This window comes from Scaptodrosophila lebanonensis, unplaced genomic scaffold (assembly GCF_003285725.1).
Source record: "Scaptodrosophila lebanonensis strain 11010-0011.00,11010-0021.00 unplaced genomic scaffold, SlebRS2 tig00000001-arrow-pilon, whole genome shotgun sequence".
NCBI lineage: Eukaryota > Metazoa > Arthropoda > Insecta > Diptera > Drosophilidae > Scaptodrosophila > Scaptodrosophila lebanonensis.
In genome coordinates, this window is record NW_022060529.1 from 6,728,378 (window position 1) to 6,751,845 (window position 23,468).

At 39.5% G+C, this 23,468-nt stretch overlaps 3 protein-coding genes across 3 annotated transcripts; 2 read left to right on the forward strand and 1 right to left on the reverse strand.

The window, feature by feature from the left end:
- The first annotated feature begins 4,559 nt into the window (after nt 1-4,559).
- LOC115634677 (luciferin 4-monooxygenase) lies at nt 4,560-6,354 on the forward strand. The gene is made up of 4 exons (XM_030532535.1): nt 4,560-4,902; nt 4,959-5,157; nt 5,211-5,330; nt 5,385-6,354. The coding sequence occupies exons 1-4, from the start codon at nt 4,560-4,562 to the stop codon at nt 6,352-6,354; spliced, it is 1,632 nt and encodes a 543-aa protein (XP_030388395.1).
- Nucleotides 6,355-6,853: 499 nt separating this feature from the next.
- LOC115634678 (probable 4-coumarate--CoA ligase 3) lies at nt 6,854-8,709 on the forward strand. The gene is made up of 4 exons (XM_030532536.1): nt 6,854-7,208; nt 7,263-7,455; nt 7,519-7,641; nt 7,731-8,709. Exons 1-4 carry the CDS (start codon nt 6,854-6,856, stop codon nt 8,707-8,709), a joined length of 1,650 nt encoding a protein of 549 aa, XP_030388396.1.
- A 5,104-nt stretch (nt 8,710-13,813) lies between these two features.
- LOC115634591 (zinc finger CCHC domain-containing protein 7-like) lies at nt 13,814-14,320 on the reverse strand. Its single transcript, XM_030532420.1, has 2 exons — nt 13,956-14,320; nt 13,814-13,897 (listed from the first exon to the last, which is right to left on the reverse strand). Exons 1-2 carry the CDS (start codon nt 14,307-14,309, stop codon nt 13,889-13,891), a joined length of 363 nt encoding a protein of 120 aa, XP_030388280.1. The 5' UTR covers nt 14,310-14,320; the 3' UTR covers nt 13,814-13,888.
- Between the last annotated feature and the right edge of the window lie 9,148 nt (nt 14,321-23,468).

The following is a 23,468-nucleotide window of genomic DNA, read 5'->3' on the forward strand; positions in this document are numbered from 1 at the left end:
TGTTGACTTTTGGGCAGCAGCGATGCTGAAAAGAAAAACACTACGTTTGCCAGTTAGCATGCATAAAAAACCGCGAGATATATACACATTGTGTCCCGGGGTCCACTCTTCCACTGAAAATGTAAAAACAGAGACAGTAAGTGGCAAAAACTGAGCTTGTGCAGCCGCGACAGTGCAATATTTAATTTAATTTCAATTTCCAATGGTATTGCAGATGGTTTAATTACATAATGAGCAATTATGCCCACAATGCGCAACGGCAAATACAACTACGAGTAAGCTTGCAATTCTTTCACAAAAAAGTCCCATACTCACATCTATTTATTTACAAGCACATATGTACCTTTATGTTTCCCCGTGCGTGTGTGTGTGTGTGTGGGTGAGGAGTGCAAAACAAAGGAAATTAACAGAATGAACATTTTAATTGGCAGCAGCGTGCGTAGAATCTCAATGGTTCAGATAAACAGATGCACTGCCATAATACGTAAATACATACGTGTCCACATACATACGAGAATACTCGTGAGAGTATGTGAGAATGTAATATTGTAATTGAAATTGGCGCAAATTTCCGCATCCGGGCTTTAGAGCGCGAACAGGCAAAACTTTGCAAGACATTTGAACAACATTTAACTTAAATGGTTTTTATATGCCCAAAGGGATTTTCCTGAAATGCTCACACAAAGTGTGTGTGTGTAGCTAGTTGAAGAAAACGCAGTGCCTCTAAGAACAAAATCAAATATGTAATTGGTTTGTGGCTGCGCCATTTTGAAGTTGCTTCTATCCCTTCATACACACATATATACGTATACATATAAGTATGTATACTTAAGTAGGCATGTCTTTTAATAGACATCAGTTATGCACATGAGTGTGTGAGTGTGGATGTGTGTGCGTGTTTGCAGACAAACATTTGCTTCTCAGGCGTACTAATTAATTGTTAATTGCTCATTTGAACGGATTATTAGTGTTGTAGCATTTTGAAATCACTCCTAAACCTATAATTCCGTTAACTAATTAAATTATATTACTCACTTGAAGCGCTAGCGGCAATTGTGGGAGCTGTTTGAATACTGTTTCTCTTCAAACATTTGTATCGGCTTAAGGTTATTATTCTGACAGCTTTTAAATAAGCCCAAAATCTGATTGACAGGCCTAGAACTGTATAATCTCTGGAAAGTATTGAATCGGTGTACAACTCAGATAGTTAGATAAATAAGTAAGTTAAATCATTATTGCTCATATTGTTATCCTGTTATTCATGAATATAAATACGACTGAATTACTTCTACTTACAACGTGACCTGCACAGAATAGTGACTGGAACAATTCAACACTAATCCAATATTTACTTAAATACGTGAACTTACATATTCATATTCATACATATACTCGCACAATATGCATTTCTTCATTACTATGTCTATGGCACATGGAAAGTGCTATTTAACCCTTGGCTACGTTTAATAATCTCGACAATTATAAATGCCTGAAATTAAGGAGAACACTGCAAAGTAGTCGAAACAATGCCTACAAGCCGCCATTTTACAACAGCTAGAGGATGCCAGTGGCAAATTAATCCAATCCTTAGTAGAGGTAAAGCGCCTACTTCTCGCATCGTTACAGCGAAGGCAACAAATTAAATTAAATCATATTTTCAATTACAGCAAAATTAGGCGCCAACCCAACGGTCATTACACCGCACTAGCCGGTGGGCCACCAACTTCCTGCTTCAGTGCACAATTCATTAACACTTCAAAGTTTTAGCAGCCGGCACGGCAAACCAAAGCAGAACAAACCAAAGAAGAAGAAACTGTAGAGGGCCAAATACACGCAACAACACTTGAGGCGTTCGTTCGTTAATTTGTTGGACGAACAACAAGATGCCTCAGCTCCCTATAACCTCGGCCGGCGACGGTTACGCGGGCTTTCGGGCACTCGGAGCGTGAAACGCAAAACCCCGACGAACGACGTCCAACGACGCCTACGGCTAAGGACAAACAATAAATATGTGGGTGGGCTGGGGCGGCCATAGCCGCATAACCGGATACAACTATTGTTCCGGAAAAGTACTACTCGTAGTTGCAGGCAATGCGTCAGACGCGAACAGAAAACATAGACGCGAGTGGGCGAGTAAAAAAGCAAAAATGATTTCGCACAAACTTTTCTGTTAGTCAATCATTTTAATTAAGTAATTTTTTCGCCTACTTGTCGCAAAACTTTTAATAGCAATGCTGGCTGCTGCTGAGGGGAGCGGGGAGCGGGGAGCAGGGCGCAGGACGTCGGGCAGAGTCAGTGACAACATATTGCCCGACGGCCGCATTGCCACAATGTGCACTGAAAAAATTATGATCCACAGTTGCTGTGGATATCTGAGCTGGAATTGGAAATGTAACTGATATCTTACATAATTAAATTGGCTCATAAATAAGATTTGCAGTGGTTTTGGTTGGACTCAAAAGATTACGATTAATTACAATTTTTCGAACGTACATATTTCACGCAGAAATGACTGATAGGTGAGGCCTTTCATGAAATAAAATTTGACTTTAACTGATTAACTTAATTGAAATTAATTTATATTTGAAAATGCTACTTCTACCCTTGGAGGAGCTTAAATAAATGTTGCTTTTAGAAATATTCAAAATATCGTTTGAATTTATTTTTATTATACAAGTATGGTTGTAAATTGGAATTTGTGTTAGGGAAACTTTGAAATTGTTATCGATTAAAATTGATCTAATTTGCTCTCAAGTTTTATGGGTTTGTGTACAAATCATTTGCCTGCCTGACCGTAGATTAGTCTTCTAAATTGTAGAACCTAAAAAAATGCGTATACTAAATGCTATATTTCGATGTGTTTATCTTTTTCTGCTGCAATAAATATACTTGTAGTTTGTTCATTTTTCGCAAAACAAAGCCCTGAACGGAATGGTTTTCCCGAGTGTTCCTTTCCCAACATTTTTTCGTCGTGTCCTCTTCCTGCTTCGCTGGACAGTGTGTAGACATGCCCGACATAACTGCATTTGCGGTTAATTATAATGTTGAGCCTGATTACATTTGCTTTGCTCAGTGGTTTGTGGTTTGGTGGTTGGGTGGGTCGCTTGGTTGCTCGGTTGCTTGCCTGCTTGCCTGCTCGGTTGCTCAGTTGCTCGGTTGCTTTTCAGCAACTTTTTCTTGTTGCCATTTATTTTTTGTGGGCCTATTCAGGTCTCTCTGGGTTTTTTCGGGATGGTGCGCTGGCGTAGGCGGAAGTAATACTGTCAGTTAGTTTTCCTTGATGGCGCGAATTTTTCGCAGTTAATTGCTGAGATTTGAAGTAAGTTAAATGTAGCGCTTACCCGAAGAAGGACAAGACATGTTGATTTTGTTGCTGTTGGTGATATCCAAGTTGTTGTTATTCTTCATCGCGCGCTGTGTTTATTTCATTGAGTTTGGTTGTGGTTTCGGCTTAGTTTACTTCAACTTGGCTTGTCTGTTTAATGACCTCATAAAAGAGCAATATAAAAGTTGTTCAAAAGTTTTATTAGCTCTGTTGCCCCTCTCGCTAATGTTGTTGTTGCTGCTGCTGCTGCACCGCTTTGTTGGCATGTTGCCGCTGATCAGTCTGCTCATTGGTGCACACCAAGTGGACGTATTTTGGTGGCATGCATTGCTTAGCACTCGGCTCTAGGCAGTCGGTGGTCGCGTAATTAATTAAGTTTTAATGGCTTTTTGCACAAACATTGGCAATTAAATTTTTGCACTCAGTACGTCAAAGCGAAACTACATCCTTTGATGTTAGCGTTTTGTCAATTAATAAATGCACAGCTCTTCTAAATACAGGCACGCCTCTACAACAAAGGACCACCATGTTCCAATAGGTCTATTGCACAATGTGTCCTTTCGAAAATTTGTCACGTTTAATTTTTACTTTATTGGTGATAGAACTCTGCCATACTTAACACATTTGTCCACCTAGATTGGAAAAGCTCACACTGTGCCTCGACATCTGTCTATTCAACAGCTCGGAAACTCCCCTTTCTCACTATGGTTTGAAGTTTGTTTTTGACTTTTGAATCAAGCGTTGGCACTGAATAGCTTGCATTTAAAGCTCTGCATATCCGGAGCACACACTTGACTCTTCACTAAGCATGCCAATGAATGTGAACAGTGCCTTCAACCTGGCTGTCAGTCTATCTTTCTGTTCGTGCTTCTCTGTGCCTGCTTGTTTGTCTGGCAATGGCAATGCGTAGTGTAGGGTACACACAAAATTAGTTCATGCCGGGCTTAATCGTGAAAATTGCCTAAATCCTGCTCACGCATGGGCAGCTCAAATAATACGACGTATAGCCGTATAGTTTTATGGCATGACTAACCAATGACATTGCTTTTGGAACTGAAAGACATATGCTCAGCTGATTTGTCTGGCCGCCATTTCTGCGTCAATCGTGTGTTCTTAATTAACGCCGGCTACATCATGCTGCTGCTGCTGGCCCAGCGCTGGGGAGCCTATATATAGTGTCACCTATAACACGAAAACTCAGTTAGTGTTAAATTTGTGGGGAAAAGTCAAAGCAATGGCAGACACACGATACGACAGCGTGCAAAAAATCTGGTTTGGACCCAAAGACAAGGAATACTATGGTCCCGATATGACACTAGGCGAGGTGGCCCTGCTCATGTTTAAGCTGCATGCGGACAAGGTGCTGCAGGTGGACGATTCAACGGGGGAGACCCTGACAGGCGCCCAACTATTTGAGCAAAGCCGGCGACTGGCGCATGCCTTTGAGCGCCTAAATTTGCATCGTGGTGATGTGGTTGGGATTTCGGCGAAGAATACAACCTATCTGACCGAGGTGGTTGTGGCGGCCCTTCTAAGCGGAACTCCCATCAATCCACTACATCCTGGCTTCGATGAAGGTGATTAACTATTTTGTAGTACATTTAGCTTCATTTAATAATTGATTGACATGCAGAAACCGTCACATACATGTATGAGATTACGAAGCCGAAAATCATATTCTGCGATGTGGAGAATTATGAGACCATAAAGAATGTTCGCAGCCATTTGACATTCGAGACGGAAATCATATTGCTGAGCGGCAGTCTGTCGGGTGTCCGCAACATTCAAGGGCTTCTACAGGATGGTGGTAACGGCTACGATCCTAAGACACTGTAAGTGAGCCGTTTCAGCCACACAGTACCCCCTCATGCCCTTTACTTTTCAGATTCGCCTGCCCATATATGAGCGGCGATGATACAGCTTTTATTGTAAGTTCCTCCGGCGTTAATGGACTGCCTAAGGGCGTGGCACGCTCTCACAGAAGCATGCTGAACAATACGAAGATGTAAGTAAATTCAATCATATCTTAATGGGATAGTATAATAATGTTTCGTGTCAGGCCGCAGCTGTTCACCGCAGACATGGTGCTCTTCTGCTTCAGTCCACTATACTGGATCACCTGCATTTTCACGCTGCTTGCCTCGGTGGTGAATGGCTGTAAGCGCATCATCACCAATCGCCCTAATACTGTCGACAACTTACTCGATATCGTGTCACGTCATAAGGTTACCTTTGCCTTCACAGTGCCGCACAGCATGGGAGCGCTGGCGAAGTCGCAGCGCACTGACATAACTGAGAAGCTCGCTTCCCTGCAGGCACTTGTCTGTTCCGGTTCTAAGGTGCCCAAAGCCATTTGGAAGCGCTTGCACGAGCTGGTGGGCAAAAGATTTGTGGTGCTGTACGGGCTATCAGAAATAGGGGGTGTGAGTAAAAATTTGGATGGAACTGTGGGTAATGAGGGAAAGTTGCTGCGAAATATTCAGGTTCGTGTACTGGATGAGGAGGGAAACCCTCTGGGTCCCAATGAAACAGGACATGTGCATGTGCGCCTGACATATCGCTGGGGTGGCTACTACAGAAATCCACAGGATACGCAGGCTACTCTAACACCGGATGGCCAGTGGCTCAAGACCGGCGATCATGGCTACTTTGATAGCGATGGCCGCTTGCATTTCCAGACTCGCGAAACGGAGTCCTTCAAATACAATAACTTCTCTGTTTGTCCCAAGCATGTTGAGGATGTCATTCTACATCTGCCAGGCGTACATCAGGTTGCTGTTTTTGGTGTGCCCGATGAAATATCCACAAATCTTGTGGCATGCGCCGTTGTGCGCGCAAAAAACGCTGAAGGAGAGAAACTAACGGCCGATGCTGTAAAGAATATAGTAGCGGAGCATTTGAGTGACTCAAAGCATATACGTGGAGGAGTTTATTTTGTAAATGAATTGCCCAAAACCATCAACAGAAAATTACAGCGATGGAAAATCTTGCCTGAGTTGAAGCGAATGGAGATCAATGCGGCATTGTGAAAGAATTGAAAAATGTTCAATAAAATTTGATAAAAGTGTTAATGCTTAGCATTTAATAACGGCCTAAGCGTTTTATTTCCGCAATAAATCATCATGAAACTGTCTCAATAATGTCTTCATAATTGTTTTATTCCATTTTCAATTTTTGATTTACATTTACAATTATGACGATGCTATATGAGACAACATTGACGACATGGCACTATACTAATTGAGATTGAAAGAAGAACTCGTGAATTTTGAATTACAGACTGATCCATATTCTATGGATTTCTTACCACATTAGTCAGCAAGTGACAAGACAATATACAACCAGCATCTTTTTAAACTTGAACTGAAGTTCCGACGACAACAGCGAAGCATCATGTGCAGCGTGTCCGACTAATTAACGAATTTTGTTTCCTATTCACAGCCACAGGTCTTTAGAGGGTTAGTAGAGCATCGTATATAAACGTGGCGAGACGTAATAAATCACTTAGTTCACAGTTTATTGTCCAAGATGAGAGGACCCTGTACAATCAATTACAAGTGCGACCAGCGCATATGGATAGGCCCCAGAGGCAAGGAGTACTATGGCTCCGACATGACCATCGGTGAAGTGGCAATGCGCATACTTATCGAACTCAATCCGAACAAGGTCTTGCAGATATGCGATTGTACAGGTGAGAGATTGACGGGCTGGCAGCTCGCACAGCAAGGCCTTATCATTGCGCAGGCGTTCAAGCGTCTCGGGCTTCATCGCGGGGATGTTATTGGAGTATCAGCCAACAATACAACCTATTTGACAGGCGTTATCATAGCGGCGCTGCTCTCGGGAACGCCCATCAACCCTCTGCATCCAGATTTTAATCAAGGTGAGCGAGTAGATAAGGCAAGTCGAACTTGTTTCTATACTTTAAAACCATCAGAGACTGTGAAATACATGTACGACATCACCACGCCCAAGTTAATATTCTGTGATGTGGAGAACTATGAGATAATCAAAGGTGTTAATGAGCAGCTAGCCAACCCTGCGCTAATATATTTGGTGAATGGGAGCATTGAGGGGGTTCCAAATGTGAGAGAGCTGCTAAGTGCGCACGACGGGACAAAGGAAGTGTCGTGAGTTTTAAGTGTCTGTGTTTTACTATGGATGTTTTATGTAGATCCTGTTGGCATTCACAGCTATGTGCCCTGTCCAAAGCTACATGGCGATCACACAGCGTTCATTATTTGCTCATCGGGGACCACAGGAATGCCGAAAGGTGTAACGCGCTCCCATCGTAGTCTGCTCGCTAATAGCAAAAAGTAAGGATTCACAATGAAATATCACAAGAGTGCTATTTTGATTTTGGCTCTAATAATATTGAAAACGTTCAACTACATTTATTAAACAGCCCCTCCACCTACACCCGCGATAGTATTGTGTTCACCTTTAGCGCTCTGTACTGGATTTCGGGAACCCTTGTTCTGCTCGCCTCGCTTGTTAATGGCTGCACACGTATTATCACCCATCGTCCCTATACAGTGGACTATATGCTTCAGGTTATCTCGCATCATCGCGTCTCCTTCGTGATTCTGGCCTCGCATCAAATTGCACTTTTGAGCAAAAGCGATCACAACGACGCATATATCAGGGATAAACTGGAGTCCATAAAAATCATGATTGGAGCTGGATCCAAGATTTGCAAGGCCGTGGCTAAGCGCATGTACGATCTGATAACGAATGAGCGCTTTATTGTTGGCTACGGTCTGTCCGAAATGGGCGGCATCACCAAGAACGTGGGTGGCCCCTTGGGCAGTGAAGGCAAGATCATGCGAAACGTAGAACTCTGTGTTCTGGACAAGCTGGGCACACCTCTAGGCCTGAGCGAGGTGGGTATTATACATGCCCGATTGCGCTATAAATGGGCAGGCTACTATCGTAATCCGGAGGCAACGAAGCGTGCTATCACCGCCGATGGCCAATGGCTGAAAACGGGCGATATTGGTTATTTGGACAGCGAGGGTAATCTCTATATACAAACACGTGACACAGACGTCTTTAAGTACAACAACTTTCAAATCTATCCTGAGCAAGTCGAAGAATTCGTATTGCAATTGCCGGGCGTAAGCGAGGCCTGCGTCTTCGGTATTCCCAACGAGGTGTCTTCCAATCTAGCAGCTTGCGCTGTGGTGCGCACAAATACCATTGAGGGTCACCAACTACGGGCGAGCGATGTAATTGGCCAGGTGGCACGTCATCTTGGCAACATATACCATATACGCGGAGGCGTGTTCTTTGTAGACGCGCTTCCCAAAACGGCGAACGACAAGCTTCAGCGGCGTAAAGTGCTGGCTATGATCAAAGAACTAGGAATAGACGCGGCTCAGTAATGTTTTGTGTTTGGATGTCACGATAGCTAGATAAAGCTTAAGCGATTGTTAAAAAAAAACGATATATAAATTAGTACCATTAGTACCTCATTGCCTAAAAACGATTGTCAAACAAGTTTAGAATTATGTCACGTGCAAACTAACATGAAAAGAAAACAGACAAATTAGAAATATAATGTGGGTGTTGGAGGTGGTGGCAGTACGGTAAAAAAAAGCCAATAATATCCCGATTATTCCAAATCTTAGACGGTCATGCAGATTAAATGTACAGACTTATGTATATGTTTATCACACAACTCTTTCAGTTGATAATATATGTCTACTTACCAAACTTTTAGTTCATAATGTAATGTTTAAATTCATTTTGGTTTTTACAAGTTTTTAGATGATTCATAAAAATTGCAGATATATATATATATATATATAGATATATATTTATTAACCTACCTTGTGGAAATCAAATTTAATAGAAGAGCTATGTGACACAAAACAGCTTCATTCTTCTACAAACATCAAGTCAGTATGCAGAGGGCCAAATGAAAATATTGCAAGGGACTCAATGCATTTTAATCGAGATTTAAATTGCTGAATGGTATGGTGGCAAGCACCGCAAGCAGGCCAAATGAACTGAAAGCTAGCGGCGACTGATGAAATGGAGTGTGTTCTCTGTCCCACCCTCCACTCCCTTTACCACCCGACGTGGTGGGTGGATAGAGAACTATGGGACGTGACCAAGCGTCGACCTAGTACTGAGCGCCCTCCAAGAGCCATAGATGCATAGAAATGCATGTGACAAGCAATTTGTTATTTGTGGCACTCCTGTGGCTTTCATGTTTGCTATCGACAAAAACCAGCACGACAAGAACAAAGGGGGGCTACAGAAAAACATTGACGACTGCTACATAAAATGAATTGACAAATTAAAATTTCAATATGCAATACATATTTTATCGCTGTGTTGTTGCAACGTCTGTCTCAATCGTTGTAACTAGCATTGAGGTTAACATTTAGACATTTGACAAATGCCGAATAAAATGCTCAAAAACATGATTCAATTTGCACAGCAACAACGTTCTACTATAGTTGTTGTATCATAGTTTTTCAGTTCCTGCAGTCAAAACATAGAAATCCAGCGCCCAAGGCCATACAACAGTGGCATCGTACTGCACTGACATCGCACAAAGCCTTTCCAATATGCTGTGGTTCTGGCTCTGGCTCGGGCTTGGGCTCAGAACACTTTTGACCAAGCGGCTGCGTACACTTTACAACTAAAGCGGATTATCCAAGGCTTTGCCAACGACACCCAAGGTGCAAAATTTGGTACAACTAAGGATTTGCATGTACAATGTTTAGTAGTAAAGTCAGGTCAATAATATATATGTTTGTAAGTATTTATTTACACAAAGCACTACACACAACTGTCTTGTACAAAGAACGATCAAAAAGTGATGTTCTCTTTATTAATTATGTCTTGTGTACCTCTGAGAGCGGGAATGCTCTCAGTGTGTACACTAATGCTTATTATACTAAGTACAAAAGTGTATACATCCTTACTTTCTACGGTGATTAGAGTAACGGCCTGCTACAACTCGGCCATCCTTACGTCTAGATCTCCTGATCGTACAGTTATTATTGAGAACAGTATTTTTTCTTTTATGTCTAACATGAAGTAGAGATTTTCTTAACTTAACAATTGTATTACTTAAACATAATTTCACACTACGACATTTTCTTTTGAAGGCTTGCTTAAATTGACAAAGGTGGTTTTTTCTATTGTACTTTCTTTTTAACAATGTTTTTTGTTTTGAGATACAATTCTTATTTATGGTATATTTTTTTCTCTTTTGTACATTTGTGGTTTTTCTTTGTATCCAATGTTTTATATTGTGTATACCCCAGACACCTTGATATGGATTGCGAGAGACTTGAAATCCTTCGACATCTTTCAGAAGAAATCTGTCATTTTTTAGAACTTTTGCAATAACATATGGGCCTTTGTGTTTTGGAATTAATTTTCTTGCTGCACCTACGGTAGAATCAAAATTTTTAACCATTACATAGTCTCCTTCATTGTATTCAGTTGGTTTTTTTCTTTTTCTATCTACATATGTTTTGTTATACATTTGTGCCCTTTTCTGGTTTTCTTCAGCATTTTCTCGTATATTTTTTAAGTCTCTTTCCGAAACAGTTTTATCTAATTCCTCTAGCTTCTGCCTTAGCTCGTCTATGACCTTCCCTGTCTGTTCTATTCCAAATAGCATTTTACTGGGTAACTGTTTTATGCTTCGATGCTGTGTGTTATTTAATGTATGTTCGACTTTTTCTACAACTAGATCCCAATGCAAACCATTTTCTGGTTCTATCAACTTTGCTATCATTGGACCCAGACTTCTATTAACTCTTTCTACCTGCCCGTTTGCTTGAGGTGATCCTGTAGCTATTTTAATGTGTTTGATATTGCATTCCTCAAGGAAGTTTTTGAAATTCTCGGAAGTAAAAGCAGAACCTCTGTCTGAAATAATGCATTTCGGACGACTGTATGCTCTAAAATAGTCTTTTAATGATCGAATTACCTCTTGTGTATTGGTTGTCTTTGTTGCATATAATCTAACGAATTTAGTGAAAGCATCTATTATTACTAATATATATTTATTAGCTCTTCCTGCATCTACTTGACCGTAATGGTCAATATGTATAACATCAAATGGTTCACTACCTTTAGGAATGCTGTGCATAAATCCATCTGTTTTTCCTGTTTTTGGTGAAAATGAGACGCATTTTAAACAGTTTTCGATATGTTTAGAACACTTTTCTTTAAGGTTAGGAAGCCAATAGCTTTTCTTTATAGCTTCAATCATCTTGTCTCTACCTACATGTCCAAGTTCATTATGGTACTTGAACATAACATGATCTTCCATTTCATTTGGAACATAAAATAGCAATCTATTATCATTTGACTTTTTATATATTATTCCGTTGCGCATCTCATACAATTTATGTTCTGTTTTCTCTAAAAATTGTCTAATTTCTTTCAGTTTACTATCTTTTGCCTGACATATAACTAGATTGTCCTCAAAGCTATTTGTTTGAACGGTCATTATGTTTGTACACCTGCTTAGAGCATCAACGTGCTGCATACGTGTACCAGGTCTATGGACTAGTTCATAAGTATAATCTTGAAACTCAAGGGCCCATCTGGCAATTCTAGGATTAAGTTCAATCTTATTTAGTGTAAGTGCTAACGAATTACAATCTGTAACGATTTTAAAATCTTTGCCCTGTAGATAAACTCGGAATCTTCGTAAAGCATAAACAACTGCTAACGTTTCTAACTCAAAGCTGTGGTATTTTGATTCGACATCTGTTGTTCTTTTGGAAAAATAGAAAATTGGGTGCAATTTTTTGTCTTCTTTCTTTTGCATTAGTACGGCGCCAAATCCTAGAGAACTGGCATCGCAATGTAGTTCTGTTTCGTGTTTGTAATTGTATATTGATAGAACTGGTGCTTGTGTCAATTTCTCTTTCAACATTTTAAAACAATTGATTTCATCGAGGCCAAATCGGAAAAGTCTATCTTTCTTTAGAATATCATATAAAGGCTTAGCAACGGTAGAAAAATCTTTTATAAACCTTCTGAAATATGAACAAAGGCCCAAAAAGCTTTGTACCGCGTTCACGTTTGTTGGCGTTGGAAAATGTTGAATGGCCTCGACTCCTTTATCATTGGCTTTTACTCCGTCTTTTGTTATTAGGAAGCCTAAGTATTTGACACTTTGTTGCAAGAACTCGCATTTGTCTATTCGAAGCTCAAGTTTGTTTTCAACTAACCGTTTAAAAACTTCTTTGAGGGTATCTAAATGTTCGGTAATATTTTTGTTTGCTATCAAAATATCGTCCATGTATACGACGACCTTGTTTTCTCTAATCATGTCGGAGAAAATTTTGTTAACAAATCGTTGAAATACAGAAGGCGCATTTTTAAGGCCAAATGGCATTCTTAACCATTCGAACTGGCCTAATGGTGTGACAAAGGAAGTGTATTTAACTGTTTCTTCGTTGACAAACACATGGAAGAACCCATTTTTGAGGTCAAGTTTTGTGAACACCGTTTTATCTACCAATTTGTCTAAAAGGTCATCTATCAATGGTAAGGGATAATTATCTTTCAGTGTAATTTTGTTTAGTTTTCTAAAATCTACACACATTCGCAAGTCACCTGTTTTCTTTTTTACTAATACAATGGGTGAAGCATATTCGGAATCACTTAGTCTAATAAATCCTTTTTCTAAGTATTCATCTAGTAACTGTTGTAATTTATCTTTTTCCATATATGATAAGCGTCTTGGTGAGCAACTAAACGGTTTCGAATTGTTAAGACTTATTTTTAATTCACACTTTACTAACGGAGCGAACGGGCGTTTCGCATTAAGATAAACGTTTTCAAACATTTTAACGAATTGCAGCCGAAAGGCGTGGCTTATGTTTTTACCTATGTTGTACTCTACTTCTTCATTGCATAAGTGGTTGATTTCTAACATTTTTCTCTCGAAATTGTCTAACAATGGTTTAACTGACTCTAAATTTGACGCAACAATTTTATCTTTTGGAGTAAGCTTACTAACAATTTCTGTTGACAATTGGTTATCTAACGATCTATTTCTAACAATTGTACTAACGATCTCGTTGTTTAGGCTATCGCTTTTAATTTCAGTTTTATCTAACAATTGATCTTTTGTTTCTATACTTTGTGTAAAAGTTTTAATTTTATCAATGGGCTTACAAATATTTTCAATTTCTTGCTTATTATGAACATTTTTGTTGTTTGAAGCCTCAACATTAGATTCTAAGGTGTTGGATTTCGATTTTTGCTGTCTTAATATAGGTTTATTGAAATTTTCCTTTAAAGCAACCATATTCAAAGCATCTGGGCTTAAACGTAAATCGCATGCGCTTAAAAAGTCTCTGCCAAGGACAACATTATACCCCATAGACTCAGAAGCCACCACAATTAAATGAAAATAAATTTTAATTGTTCCTTTTAATACATAACATTGTGTTTTTCCAAATGTTTTAATGTGGCTTGTATTCATGCCAAAATATAAATCGTTAACTGAATCCAATATAATTTTTTCGTCGATAAGTGAAATCTTAATTAATGAGACAGGGCTTCCTGAGTCTATTAGGCATTCTGAAATCAATGGCATAACATTATCAGGGTTATTGAAGAAAATTTTAAAATATCTTACATAATTGTTTTTGACGACGCTCTTCCTCTCAGGGCACTGTGCAACAAGGTGACCAAGTTTGCCACAAGCATAGCATGAGCCTCGTTCGCGTTTGGCTTTCTTGCAGACATTGGCGAAGTGGCCTCTGCAGTTGCAGTTGGCACAGCGAACATTGTCTTCGTACTTGTTCTCTGGGCCATCACTCATTTTTGGTCGAACTGGTAGACGCACATTGGCAAAGGCCCGTAGCATGTGCGTTGGGTCGGAAAAGCATTGGATGCGCGCCTGTACACGCAGGCTTTCCAGCGGAATTCCTTCGATCATCTGATCCAGCAGCTCGTCATCATCAACATTTATTTCTCGTGAAAGAGTCATCTTGTCATCAAAATAGGAGGAAAAATTTTCTTCGGCTTTCCATTTGCGAGTCTCGAACTTTCGTCTGATGTCCACCTTTGATATTTTTCCTCCGAATGCCAGAGTCAATTGGGCAAACAAATCGTCGAGAGACTCTGACATCCGAGCCGGGCTTGCATGTAGCCAGACTTGAGCAGCGCCTTTTAACTTAGATATGGCCAACATGCGTAAATAGTTGTCGTTAATATTGTAGGCGCGTGCAATATTTTTTATTTGTGTGATCCAAGCACGCACGCATGACTTGCCGTCGAAGTCCACCACTATCTCTTTTGCGAACGTAAAACTGTGCAACGGAGTAAATTTGTTCTCTTCGCTCTCAATTTGTTTTGGTTTTAAGAGAGTATAAGAGTTTTCGGCAGCATCATCGTCAAATGATTTTGCTCGCAGCTCTAACTCAAGTAAACGAAACTTTGCCTGTGTTGCTTCTAATTCGGCACGTAACTGTAACAATTCTCTTTTTTCGTCTTCTTGCATTACTTCTGACGATTCGCTTCTGTTGCTGGCATCGTGATCGGCGCCTTCGCTGTTGTTGAGGGCTCGCTGTTGTTCGCTTTGCGTCGGAATGTTGGTCCCGTTATGATTTTCGTGGGAATTGTTGTTGCTCTGCACACAATGTTGCGAACTATTGGCGTCGGGACGCAATTCATCGTTGGCACTTTCACATTGTTTTTCATAAAGTTCGGAATTTCTGGGTGAAAAATTTTCATCCATATTTTGGGCTTGGGGCTCCTTAGGGTATGCGCCACGATTTTCAATATTGTTGAGTCGGGCGACCAGCTCTGCTTTTGAGCCCATTGTTGATTTACCCAAGGCGTTAAGCCAATTTTTTAAGATTTGTGTTGAAAATGTGTTTACATCAATTGTATCGTTCATAGCGCGTTACTATCCCACTTCTGAGATTTTAGTAGTAAAGTCAGGTCAATAATATATATGTTTGTAAGTATTTATTTACACAAAGCACTACACACAACTGTCTTGTACAAAGAACGATCAAAAAGTGATGTTCTCTTTATTAATTATGTCTTGTGTACCTCTGAGAGCGGGAATGCTCTCAGTGTGTACACTAATGCTTATTATACTAAGTACAAAAGTGTATACATCCTTACTTTCTACGGTGATTAGAGTAACGGCCTGCTACAAATGAGTGGAATAGAAATACTAGGACCGGAAGCTGGGTAGATCTTAACACAAAACAGTTTAAATGTAGTGAAGGGAGTATAATATACTTAGATCGCTTTCGTAAAATTCAAATTCCCTAAAAGGAAAATCGATTATTTGTATGTATTATTGTTATTTAAAAAACCAGTCAAGAAGGAAAACTCGATGCGAAAAGACAGTCCAGCCATCCAGCCATCCATCCATCTTAACAACTATTAGTTGTACCTTCCATTTAAATTTATATGTATAAGCAAGACGAACCCAGCCAATAGCCAGCATACAGACAAAGGAGCATTTCAAAAACAAGGCCAAAGAGTGAAACTAATTGTACAAGTATGTGTTCAACCAAATATGTCTGAATACTGTACAGCACCATGAATTCGCCGTGACTTCAAAGCACATACTTTTTGTTTAGAAATATCAAGAGTTTTATTTGACTAAAAGCAGAATAAACTGAATGCAAATTCATTAGAATTAGATATTTTCAATAAATGTATTCATATTGCTAACAAAATTTGTTCACTAGCCTGCTTGTTTTTGACATTCAAATGCCACTCATCTATCAATTGCAACCTTCGAATAAAAATATTCTAGCAGGCAGCTTACCTTCTGCCCCGGTTCACATTCACAAACGCAACCACAATTCGGTTGGTAAATAAAAAAATCGGAAAAATAGTGAAATATGCATACATGTTATTATATTCGGATTCGGTTTGTTAAATATTTTATTCATCACCAACAACAATGGGCGAACACATAAACAAATCTGTATCAACATGTGTGCACTTTCGGGGGAAACGATGTTATGCAAACACTTGGAATTTGGCATTGAGGATATCCGTAGCATATGCAAAATGTAAAGTTGCAACATATGAGCAGCAAACTCGCCAACAATAAAGCTCGAGTATTCCATATGTATTTTTAAATAAATAATTGGGGCTATAAACAAGAAACATTTTAATAACAAATATTGCAGCACTCACAATACAATGCACGTAGTATGTGCATACACGACTACCTCTACATACATTTGTACATTTAAATGCCCAGAAGTCCAATTGTGGGCTTGATTGTAATTAATAAACAAACTCCTTTTGCTGGCACACACGCACACACACACACATTCAGGGGCTCAGCTCAGCTTAGTAACCCTCACTTTTTGTCATGCAATGAAAAACCATCAACGGCCGGCACACGGCCCGCATGTTAATGTTCTATGCACTAGCGCTCAGTGTACTTGTATGTCCTGCGCTGTTAAGCGTGTCCTGCGCCTGCGTTGGCAACAGCAAAGTCGTTAACGACGGCGCACATCTGCTCTCCTGTGTCCTCGATGCGCTCCTGCGTCTGACGTTGATTTCCAGTGCTACTTCCCTACTGCGCCTAGGGGGTTGAAATGTGTTTGAAAAATTCCATATCAAGAGTGGTTGTAATTATAAATATCGTTCGAATCAACGTGCAGCATGGGGATGGGTTGTCCCTGCCACAAAAACCGTTACTTTCGCGCACAACGAAAATATGGGAATTGATAAGAAATGAATGAAATGAAATGAAACAGACCTTATTTTTTGTGGCAATATTTTGATCTATAACTTACATTTCATTTAAATTGTATCCTTAAATTTTCGACTTGGGCATAATTCAGCTTAAAATTTTATAAAATTCTTAAAAATAGCTGCGCGAATAATTTACGTGCGTGGGCATCGAGGAACGTTATCAATGTTTGCGGTTCCTCTTTAAAACTTCAAGCTTTCTTGCCTATCCCCATAACTTACGAATAAGTCAGGTGCGTCCGATTTTTTGTCGATATACACATTTTTACACAGCACTTCTACCAACGCCTTAACAACTCGGCTTGGCTTCTCAACACGTTTGCATGCTTTTGGGCGCCCATATTTAACTTTCAAACAAACTTGAAGCTCATGCAAATTTCATGCCCAGCGTAGTTGGACCACACTAAAAAAAAAAAAACAAATTAAACATGTTATGGTATTTTATATAATACACATTTATGTTTTTATTAAATACACAAATCGAATGGTTTGTGTTGAAATTTCTGTCACCTGCCCACAGCCTTAATTTCGGGTTATTTTTCAACAACTATATTTATAAAATGAATTTCTTTCTTGACTCTATTCTGAATGTCTTCAATGTGTTATGTAAGCAAATTTTTTCTCTGTGCAATTGTGTTTGTACGGGTGTCTACGGCTGTGGGTTGTGGGTTGTGCTGCGTCTGACATGCGGTTTTTAAGGCCCATACGGGCTCATAACGCCGCAAAAGGTGGCGCCTAGTTAACTCGGTTATGGGTTTCCTGGTTTATATAACGCCTGAACATGTCAGTTCATAAAATGTATCTTACATTGCGGTTTTGTGGCACTGCAGCTTGCTGCTCATGTCCTACTGACTGCCTCGTTTTCATACTTTTTATTGTACAAATTTTATGCGATTTCCCTATTTTCCGATAGCAGATTGCCGATTGACCACAACGAAGCGCAGCGAGTGTTTCTTTCATTTTCTTGTTTGCCTTGGACTGCGGCTTTTATCAATTTACTCACAAATCAAATATGCCCAAGTGTAATTTTGTGATGGGCTGGATGGGTGGCTGAGTGGTGGTTCAGTGGTTGGATATTGCGTGTGCTTGCATGCATGTCTGTCAAATCTTTACTTTTGCAACTCGCTCAAGCGTGCCTCGTGTTGGCAATGAGGCGTACATTTTTGATTTCTCGCACATTTGATTGATGAAGCCAAAGCCAAATGGGTGAGAGGTACCCAAAAAATATACGCGTTCGAAGATATTTGCACGTCCGTCCCTATTTGAATGCTGCGGGTCCACTTAGCTGCCTCAAAGATTAACTCAAAAGTTATCGCATTGAGAAGAAAAGGTTATGGTTCCTATTGCTATTCCTGCTGCTGACGTACAAAAGCACTGATAAAACATTTCAATAGCCTTGATAAAAAAGGTGCGCATATGTGTCAAAACTTCAAACGGACAATGCAAAGAGCTCACATCCTCGTACAAACGCTTATACATAAATATGCTCTTATATAAATACATACATTTCTATGGAGCACATAATTTCCGGCTAGATAAATTCGAAAGGAAACGAAAGTAAAGAAGAGGAAAGGCAGAGCAAAGGCACTGCATTTAAAATGTATAACCACAAGTTAATAGTTTTATGACAAACCGAACGTATCCTTTAGCAAGGAAACTTTTGCCAACAGCCTGGGTCGCAGCTGTCCTGCGCATTTTAATTTCCTTTAGCCCGGCCCAGCACTATAAAAAATGTATAGGCAACGTTGCCAAGCCGAAATAAAAGCGAAAAGATGATGGCACCAGGCCCCCGCTCTACCGCTTTGTAAAAGTCGCAAGAGTCCCTCGAAAAACTTTCAGGTCTCAGCACAGTCAAATAGCTGGCAAAGATACTTAATGGGTAGGTAGATACACTGAGAAAAACAGTTGCTTTAGCCTCTCTTGAATACCTATTAATGCAATAATAAACAAAAAGCTACTAGATTAATCATGCGTTGCTGGTAATTTATCAGCACTTCAATTGAAATTAATTTGTATACATACTTTCATTATTGAAATGGGATATACTTGTATTCATGTATATTAAGACTTTTAGAAAATGCGTCTTAGTTCTGGAACTTAAGACAATTTATTTCATTGTCAGTTGGCTAAACGCTTTTTCTCCAAGTGTGAGATGGAAAAAAGGTGAGCGTAAGGACACGCGCGTCTCGGCCACGCTTCGCAGCGCCTACACATGTGTGTGGCCGTTGTGTGTGTAGCGTCCTCGCCGGCTGTCTAGCACACGCCCGTCGCGTTCCCTGTCGCGTCGTCTCAGTTGAGCGCCTTTTGGCAATGCTCCACTGACCAATAGTTCACTTTTCATCGCTGATAAAAGTGGAAATGGAAATGGATAATGGCGCAAGCACGCCCATTTCTCTTTTTGTTGTTGTTACTGTTTGTGCTCCTGTCTATTTCATTTGGTCTATTTATACGTTTGGAACAATCTAATTAATATTTCACATATGGGCTGGACAGACATCTGGCAAAAGCTCACGCAGTTATTCGATCACGAGCTAGCTGCCCGTCTTAAAGGCGTGCAACCTGCCACATCATTTGTTGCGCGGCAGTACATGCGAGCTGAGACTTGGACAACATACAAGTATTAATCTTAGCTCTTTCCATTACCTATTACATTTGTCCATGTTTTCCACCACACTTTATCATAACACAGTTCATTGTGCCTTTAAGGGTATACATACTACACATATATGTACGATGATTTGCTTTTGCCTCTTGAGTCAATATTTGAGGCTTAGTTTGTGCAAGCAGCTCCGATTTGACTAACCCGTACATACATATACTATATATAAATACATGTATGGAAGTAATCACCTTTTGAACAAAGAGCGACATTTTTGATTTCCCCTTGAATCACGCATCTGTAAACTTATATAAGTAAACATTACAAGAAGCATACTTGTACATACATACTTTTGTAAATATCTCTTATAGCTCACATTTTTCCACATTCATGCGCACATATTTTGAGAAGGAGAAATACGGCTTTAAACATGCACTACGTTTGCTGCATTTGTTGGCAGAAGCGCCCAGCCAAAAGCTGATAAGATAAAAGCTAAATCTGATAAGCTGGCACAGGCCTGCATTCCTGAATGTGTTTAAGTTTTCAACAAACTTCTTAAGTTGCTGCACCAATCGTATCAAAAAGGGCGAGTACAACAATAAAAATATTGATAAATTTACTGTCAGTAAATAATATTTTATTTTATTTTCTTGATTACTGTGTGGCCCATAAGTCGAGACGGAATATAGGGCACCGGCAAATGCATTTATGACCTTCCATCAATCATTCCACGGTTTTTTGGCTCCAATTTCAGAATAGACAGTCCCATTTCAAAATGTCATCTTCTCTGTGAAATTATTAGAAAGACTTCTCGGACATTCATCGACGAAAGAAAGTCAAATCTTGATCAAATTTGTATTCAGTAAATATTGATAGTTAGTTGCTTTTTACAAAGTCTGGCCTTCTGAAAAATTAAATGAAGAACATTATTTAAGCACATGAGCTCGCCAGTTTATTTTATGCTCATAGCTATTTCGGAAAATTCTTAGTTATATTCATTAGTTATACATACATATAGAATGTGCCACCGTAAATCGTTGGCCGCCATCTGTGCCGCATCGAACAAAAGGCGGAGGAGCAACATTCAATTAATTTTACACGATGTTGCGGAAATCCTGGCAGCAAAAAAACTAAACTAACGTTCATTTTGCAGCAAGTGTAACAAAATTTAAAGTGCAAACTACGCTGTAATAACATTTTAACGATATTAGCACGAAAAATGTGGTCGAAACACAAAAGCGGAAAGTGGAAAGCTTAACGATGCTAAACGAGTGCAGCAGCACTAGCAGTAGCAGCCGCATCGAAAGGAAAGGGTGGCACCAACAGGAGGGATGGGGGAAGGAGTCGCATATGCAGACACATACACGTATACTGACGCTGGAAGCAGTTTCCCTGTCTCCTTCGCTTAACCATAAAGCAAAAGGCGGTTAGCGAGTGCTCTATTTTCTGCAGCAATTGCGACGATGTCGACGGCGACTGCCAAAGAAATCTGCAGCACAAATTGTTCAAATATTTTGGCTTTTGCACGCACATGAACTCACACTTATATCTGTATGTGCACATAAAGCCCAGCGGCTATGTGCATACACACACACACACACACTGAAGGGCAAACTGAACTAAATATACACTGATAAAAAATACTAATGATCTTTACTTTTGCAATAAGTTATACAAAGTACTGTTGCGTCTATGTCAGAGTAGATCTTTAATTACTTGGGCGCACAAAAACACCTCATAGTCTGAAAAGTTAAGCAAAAAAGGCACTGATTAATAAAAGTTGATATTTAACAGTTAACTAGTTAAGAGCAATGACTGCATTGGCTGTGAATATATTACAAATGATCACATTTTTATCTCAACCTCAACCCATATTTTTCTTAAAGTGCAATATGAAAACTTGAAAGTGGCTAAAATTTGTGCTCTCTCTTCTTTTGGAGCTTGCAACAACAAAAGCGGCATTGTTCAAATGCAACGAGTTGTTACACATCCATGTGTGGTAACATCAACATGCATATGTTATTGCACACCCCCACGCATACACAAACACAACGCACACATTCAACTGGCAGGCTGGCTGGCGGGCAGGCTGGCAGGCAGGCAAACAGGCAGGCAGATAAGCAGCCATTATGGTAAAGTGAAAAGAATTTCCAGACGCGTTCTTAAAGCGCATTGCGCGAGCGTGCTCCCATTATTTTCCACAGCATAAATTTTCGCACACATACATATACATACATACATATAAACATAACCAGGCAACAATTTGTATACATGTGTGAGTGTGTGTGTGGTTGAGTGTTTGAGTCTTTTCAGTGCGTTGGCGCTAAAGTTTAAGCAATGCTGTGCGCTTGTTTTGCGGCATTGTCAACAATTTCATTTTTGCCTTTTCAGTTCGTTTTCGTTGTTAATATAAAGCGCAGGCATCGCATCCGCGGCTTTGTTAAGTTATGTGGCACTCCCACAGACACACACACAGTAAGCGTTAACTGCTCCGCGACAATGTTTTATTGCTTGTTGTTGCTTTTGTTTTTGTTATTTGTACTCGTATTGTCCTTGCATGTGCTGCGGCGTGCTCAACACTTATAAATTGTGATTTTTGCACGCTTACTTATCTTTGGCGTTGGTTGTAGTTGTTGCTATTGGTTTTATGTTCAAGTTTAACAACTCATATAAGTCTAGGTCGATGCACACACAAAAACACATGCACACACTATACATGTGTGTGTGTTTGCATGGCAAGCGTTAAAACTTAATAAAGCCAAACTAACAAAAGCCAACGATGAAAGTGTGTAAAAGCTGGCTACAAGAGAATATTATGACAATGCACAACAAGCCACAAGCACACAACACAGACACAGACACACACACACACACACACACCTACACACTTATTTATATTCATCAGCGACTCTGCAAGCGCTCCACTGCCACTAAGTGTAGCATACTTATGTGCGCTTAAGTCATGCATTAATCCTCGCAGCTAAACACAACACGAAAGATTAAAGTCATGTTACCAATGAACTACTTTTTGGTGGTTCGAGCTAATAAGTGCCTCCGACGCTAACTCTTTATATTGTTGTTGATGCTGAATCTGCTGGTGTTTGCATAAATTTCAACCAAGGCGAAAACTTTCTTTTTACTGTTTGCTATAAATATAGAGAAGAGTTTTGGGAACATGTTATCCATATTTATGTGTAAGCTTTCGAGCACGACAATATTACTATCTTCATTTAAGATGTCAGATTGCTGAAAAATCACCGTAAAGTTTCAATTCCAATACTTACATAATACCAATTCTATCATTATTGAATATTAGTGCGGAACACGGAAAAACCATTTTATTTTTCTTCCTTTTTGTAAATCAAGTTCATATGTATCGTGTTGAATTTATATATTTTTAAATAAATTGTTTTTCCTATGGCGAATAATTTAATGAATATACTTTATAAACTAAAATTTAGTAACTACTATTTGTGGAATGCAACGCTCACTCTAAAAATAATGCGATATCATATTGATAAGAGCTTGTTTACAAAAACAAACAAAAATAAAATGTTCATTAAAATATGAAATATATTGAAATAGTAGCACATTGTAAAAAATATACGTACTAACCCTGGGAACTGTGTTTGTCAAAATCAGTATGTTTAATTATATATTTTAGGTACTACATATACAATAGTACTAACTGGCGATTTGAATGAAATGTTTTCTATTTTTTTTACAACACAAAGTAAACAACCTCTTGTGTAGCGCTTGCAACATTTGTGTCTTGAGGGCTGTCAACAGCAATCTGTGGCACAAACAGCTGAG